This window comes from Xiphias gladius, chromosome 10 (assembly GCF_016859285.1).
Source record: "Xiphias gladius isolate SHS-SW01 ecotype Sanya breed wild chromosome 10, ASM1685928v1, whole genome shotgun sequence".
Lineage (NCBI taxonomy): Eukaryota > Metazoa > Chordata > Actinopteri > Istiophoriformes > Xiphiidae > Xiphias > Xiphias gladius.
In genome coordinates this window covers 23,593,877-23,599,876 of record NC_053409.1, presented here as the reverse complement: position 1 = coordinate 23,599,876, position 6,000 = coordinate 23,593,877, and the positions used below count along the sequence as shown (strand labels likewise).

The following is a 6,000-nucleotide window of genomic DNA, read 5'->3' as shown; positions in this document are numbered from 1 at the left end:
AAGTGATCCATGCCGAACTATCTGTCTTTATAAATTATTTACAGGAAAGTTTGTGGACCCGTGTTGAATTCACGACAGTCTTTTGGGAGTGTTTTTTTTTTATTAAGATTGTGCATGTGCTGCAGGTATGTACTGTACAGTGTAATAAGTGCTGCATATTGGCTGTGTTTCATGTTTTCCTGCTGGATTTACGAGAAGAAAAGAAGAAGATAATGTCCTCTTCCCGTGAGTGTTGTGTTTTTGTTTATAAGGTCGGATGGAGTTCACCCTAATCTCAGCGTTATATAACTTTAAAATGTCAGTAAAATGCATAAGAATATAAGTGGACTGCCTGCACCAATTTCTGCCGGCGTCAGTAAATGTACACACTTTGGAAACAAACCTCGGGGGAGTTTGTCCAGCATTTGTTGTTAGGTTAAGAGATTTTGTGTTTTTCTTTACGTCCGATCTAAGCTTCAGCCCAGAGTGATCAGGCAGAAGTGATGAGTGTGAAAAAAAAAAGAAAAGGGACATTCAGTAGCTGAGCATGACCCACCGAACAGTTTGACTGAATGTCAAGAAATATATGGGCGTTATGGGCAATTTTAAGTGAAGAAAGTATCTATCAAAGTAGAAGATGTCAGTGAACATGTTATATGCTTTCCTGTTTTTCATTCCAGGAAACGGGGAACAGCGGGGTTGTCAGACTCCCACTTGTGCCTCGCACCATATCTGCTTGATTTATGTTTCCTCTCTTTCAAGAAGACTTGAAAACAGCACAGTTGCTGGTTTTGGTTTAGTTAACCAGGCATCATGGGGTCAGAGAAAGAAGTGCTCGTGGCTGCTGCTGTTTTTCTTGTTGCCCTCATTTCACAGAGTGAGTCCGTGCTTACGTTGTTTCCTCAGTATTTCATCTGTTTAGATTCGGATTCTAAGTAACTTCTAATTTCTAAGTAACCACTTAGGTGGTTGTACTTGCTGATTATATAGTAACTAAGTTTCCCTTACAATGAAAGCCCCTATTATGAAAATGCTTTGCCAATAACCTTCTAAACGGCGAGGATAATATGTCTTTGTACCTTTCCACATGTAATTCTCTTTGAATCTACTGCAGGTTATACAACCAGAAATGTTAAAACCATTCTTTTTCCCCCTCCGCTTTGTGTGTGTCGATCAACTCAGGCGAGGGCATCATCGGCGGCCGAGAGGCAGCGCCGCACTCTCGGCCTTACATGGCTTCCATCCAGGCGCCGGAGGGCGAGACTATGAAGCACGAATGCGGAGGGTTCGCGGTCGCAGATCAGTGGGTGATGACCGCGGCGCACTGTCTGCCGAGCGGGTGAGGAAAACCCTCTTTGTCGGCGTGATGGAACTGGTTGTGTGGGAAATGGGATTCTTTGGCAACGTTACCTCACCTCTACCTGTTCTGATGAATTCACTCGTTAACCCCAGTCGGTTACTTTTTTAAGTGTCATCTTTTTTTTTTTGTCAAGCCATCGAACATCTCGTTGCGGGACGAATCGTGCGGCCCCGTCGTTCCCTCTCAGCGCACGTCCCGAGAAGACGCGATGCCCTGGCACGCGGCCGCGCGTTTCGGGGATTATCCATTCATTCGTGTCGAACTGAAACCCCGTTGCGCCTCTTTCCACAGGCCCGGCGGGAGGAAAGTGGTGCTGGGTGTCCATTCTCTGAGTGAACCCGAGGAGACGAAGCAGACCTTTGACATTTTGGAACTTCACAATCACCCAGACTTCAGCCCCTGGAATTATGACAATGACATTGCCTTAATTAAGGTAAGTGTATATTTTGTGACCATCAAAAAGCTGAATGAAATGATCTTTTTTTTTTTTAACAGTTTCCTCTGTGATCTTTGCAGTTGGACCGCCCGTTTAACGTCTCGGAAGCCGTGAAAACGGCGGAATTCCTGCGGGCGGGAGGCGCAAACCCCGGCGCCGACGCGGAGGTCGACACGGCCGGCTGGGGATCCCTCGACAACCTGGGGTCCAGGCCGGACAAGCTCAAGGAGTTGGCCGTCGAGGTGGTCAGCTCGGCCCGGTGCAGACGCAGCGACTACTTTGGCAGGAAGTTCACGGATAACATGATCTGTGCGCACAGAGTTTGCCCAGACCCCTGCGGTCAACCGCATAGGAAAGAAGACAGTTGTGATGTGAGTGTTGGTTCCTTCTTCTCCACAGAGTGTAAACACTGAAATCACTCACAATTGTCAGCAAATGGGATTTATAACACCAATGTAGGATGAGCTAAGTGTTGTGTTTCTGTTTGAATTTAGACAACATTGCTTATGTTTTAAGGGGAAAGAAAGAGCAGGGGTATAGAAGTGGGTCTCCCTTCTTTTTCTTTCCGGGACCAAACCCTCAGGGCCTCACACGAACAACGCACATCCTCTTGCCGGCGCTAACGATATGACCATGAACATGGAAACCGCGACAGATAAATGAGAGGCTCGAAATGTTGCCAAAAAAAAAAAAAAAAAACCTAACGTCGCCTAGGGTCGGCTCTCCAGAAGCGACACGGCCAAGTGTGAGTTCAGTCCAAACTGCCCCCCTACAAAGCCTCCGTCCAGGGGAAGCTGGGTTTCACCGGCCTTGGCTGTTTTCTTCCGGCCTTACCCCATCGTTCATGGCGGTAGCATGCTAACACACTTCACCCAGACGTTGAACATAGCAAACATCAGGCATGTCCGTATGTCAGCGTGCTGATGCCAGGATTTGTCCCGAGGCACCGCCCTGCCCAAGCTCAGCCCCGCGGAGAGCCGCTGACATGTCCGTGGACCGGTTTACGTGACACCTGGTCGTGTGGAGCGCTGGGGCCACCGTCGCACAGTATGTTGCCAGGTGCGGGTTTCAACCCCTTTAACCCTCTCCGATTGACTTTTTGTTGTTGTTGTTGTTGTCTTTCAGGGTGATTCTGGGGGTCCTCTGCTCTACAATGGCGTTGTGGTGGGAATCACTTCCAATGGTGGAAAGAAGTGCGGGCAAATGAAAAAGCCTGGGATTTACACCATCATCTCCCACTACACCGAGTGGATTGACAACACCATGGCCCTGCAGCCTACTGCAGCACAGGACTAGAGCAGCTCGATAGAGGACAGCAGACAGTTCAGTTATTCGATCAATCAATCAGTCAAACAAAAATATGATTTTTGGGTTGTTTTTTGGTTTTTTTTGTTATATTGTGTAGCACCTTTCCTACAGGCCCACGCAATGCATGGCTCTAAAGATTGATTTCCTGTACGGCAAACATACTGCAACCACCAATACAAACAGATTTACCAGAATAATATATTTCATACTATATTTCACATTTTTTTTTTTTTATAATCACATCCCTATATAAAAGGAATCAATAAAACACAGTTTTATCACACTGAGATGCCATGTTTGTCTTGAGTTATTTACTACCTTGCACAATAGCCATCAAATGCAGTACAATAACAAAGAGAGGTGTGTGGAGATAACACATCAGCACAAATGTTCCTTAAACTGTATAAAAGACTGTTTTGAGTGCAAAGATGAACATTTATGGAGCAGACTTACTGCAAATAACAAAAAGTTAAGTTACACGCCACTGCTTGTAATAGTAAGGCACAAATAATTATCCAATAACTGCAATAATGAAATCTGGACAACATTTAGAACCAATCTTGTCGTTTATGTGCAGTTGTACGAGGTTGTTGGCAACTTAGTGCAAATTTCATAGTCCTCATACCAACACATACCAACAGGGATCCAGAAGTAAGTCAAATCTGCAGCTGTATTTTTTCTCTTCCTCCCCTCTCCGCAGATAAACATACACGTGAAAAATTCCTGGTGTCCACTCTTCCCTTTAGTTTGGAAAATCCCCACACCCCCACCAAGTTTTTTCTGTCCAATGAGCATATATCTCCCTATTTTTTTTTTTTTAATTGAATTTGTATGCCATTTGAATTTAATGGATGCCTTTATGTCTATAGTGCATAAATACACTCTTATTGTAAATTTAAAAAATCTAGAAATTGATTCCCTTAAATTGCAGATGTTTGAAATTCCGTGACTCACCCACTTAGATTGCCCCAGTGGCAAAGCAATCCAGCTCTCAGAAGCAAACCCTGATAATACCACCTTCAAAAGCAATGCACTTGCAATGTAATTCAGTCCGATTCAAAGTGCCTGCAGTGACACCTCATTCCACAGTTAAATCAACGCTTCTCACCAAAAAAAAAGAACATTACAAGCTTGGGAGAGGTAATGTTAACAGCAGGGCTGTTGTAGTGGATTGTATAAGGTCGTACAGGTCTTGCATATATAGTGTCCCGCCCTCTGAATGTGAGTCTAGAAATCAAGCTTCTTAATAACAAGTAGTTTACATCCATCACCCCCTCTTTTTCCTCTTCTCGATCACTTTCTTCCTTCCCTGCAGCTCCTGCACAGAAAATCTCTTCACTGAGTAGGAGCGTCCTCCATGTGAGGCCACCAGTTTGTTTATTCCTGAGAGCAGGTCTTTCACTTGAGGACAGCTCAAAGCGTTCGGGGACTTTGTAAAGTTCAGCTCACGATGACGACTCCCACACTTTCGCATCAAACGAATGAGCTCCAGCCACACAGTCGTTGATCCTCTGAGGGCCTGTGATGCCGGCTACCATCAAAGCGAACAAACAGTACGACGGCGTGCTCGGCAAGCTCTCGTCCAAAGATCTTCTGCAGGTGCGCCAGCATCTCGCTCCCGCCCTGGGTGAAGCGTCCCACCTGGAGCACTGGCAAGAAGACATGGGGTCCTGGCTGGGACTAAGCCAATCAAGCCTTGACCAACCCCAGATTTTCTACCCCGTCTTCATCCCACAACTCAGGGGGTGTCCAACAGGACGAGTCGCTTCCCTGCTGCAAACATCTCCTTTCTCTCACAAGCCAAGCTTGGCTGCGGGGGATCGTGGTCGGACTCATTAATACAGTATTGACTACACGCATCTCTCTATAATTAGATTTAGAGCGGAAGACTTCCCACTACCAGAGAGACCCAACAGGATGACAGACATCTTCTTTGTTTCATCATCCTAAAGCCAAAAAAGGAAATGAATCTGACTGATAGATAGCATCTTTAGGAGGATTAACAAATGTTGAAAATAAAAATTCCCAAATCTGGCTATCTCTAAAGCAGTTCAGTAACCTTTAATGGGTCAGTTGCCTGTTGGGGATTAAAGCTTGAATATTTTTTGACCATCTTCTCTTTTATTAAACGTGTAAAACTGAATATTAGATCATATGAATCATGATGAATGCCCATATTAATGTGTAACAGTATCTCCCCCTAGTGGGAGAAGTTGCATCCTCGGAATGTCTGACAATGCAGTTCAGCAAAAGTAAACTTTCATGTTGCAAGACATTTTCTGAAAGCGGACAATTTCCTGAATAAAATATTTTTTTCCAAAGTGTCCCACACGAAATAAAAGTTGATGTAGAAAAATCACATAGTCCCGTTCCAGCAACCACTGTACTGCACTACATATTTGTACAGATGTACAGGAAAGATATGAGTCTGTATTTGTCATTGTCTTGACGAATTCAAACTCTAAAAGCAACTGAAAAATAAGTCTTGCCATCAGCGGCACTCATCTGGAGCTGCAACATGGCTCTATGGCTTATCACAGCCCGTCCTTCCTCGTTTCCTCAGAATGCTCAGTCTTAAGCGCCTCCATGTCTTTGGCTCCTCTCTCCTCTAGTTGTTGAACCAGCTGCTTGAGGGCCTGCTCCTTCTCCTCGGCCTGCTGCACCGTCCGTTTCGGCATCTTCACGGCTGAGTCTTCCGTGCTCCTTTTCCTTGCCTCAGCCAGCGTTCAGTGTAACCAGTCACACTGTTCTCAGTAAGCATGTAGTCGACCATCTCGAGGGGAGCGTGCATATTGTCGCTTGCAGCAGATGGCGTGATGCGGCAGTATCTTCCATCGCCCATGTTTATCAACTCCAGGAGGGCGTCATCCAGTGTGTCGACCGCCTTTCCATCTTCTACGGAGAGAATTACAAGGTA

The 6,000-nt window shown here is 45.5% G+C and overlaps 1 protein-coding gene across 1 annotated transcript; it reads left to right on the top strand.

Annotated features, from left to right (window-relative positions):
* The first annotated feature begins 330 nt into the window (after nt 1–330).
* cfd (complement factor D (adipsin)) lies at nt 331–3,356 on the top strand. Its single transcript, XM_040136453.1, has 6 exons — nt 331–414; nt 660–856; nt 1,162–1,318; nt 1,631–1,772; nt 1,856–2,146; nt 2,901–3,356. The coding sequence occupies exons 2-6, from the start codon at nt 793–795 to the stop codon at nt 3,069–3,071; spliced, it is 825 nt and encodes a 274-aa protein (XP_039992387.1). The 5' UTR covers nt 331–414; nt 660–792; the 3' UTR covers nt 3,072–3,356.
* Nucleotides 3,357–6,000: the final 2,644 nt, after the last annotated feature.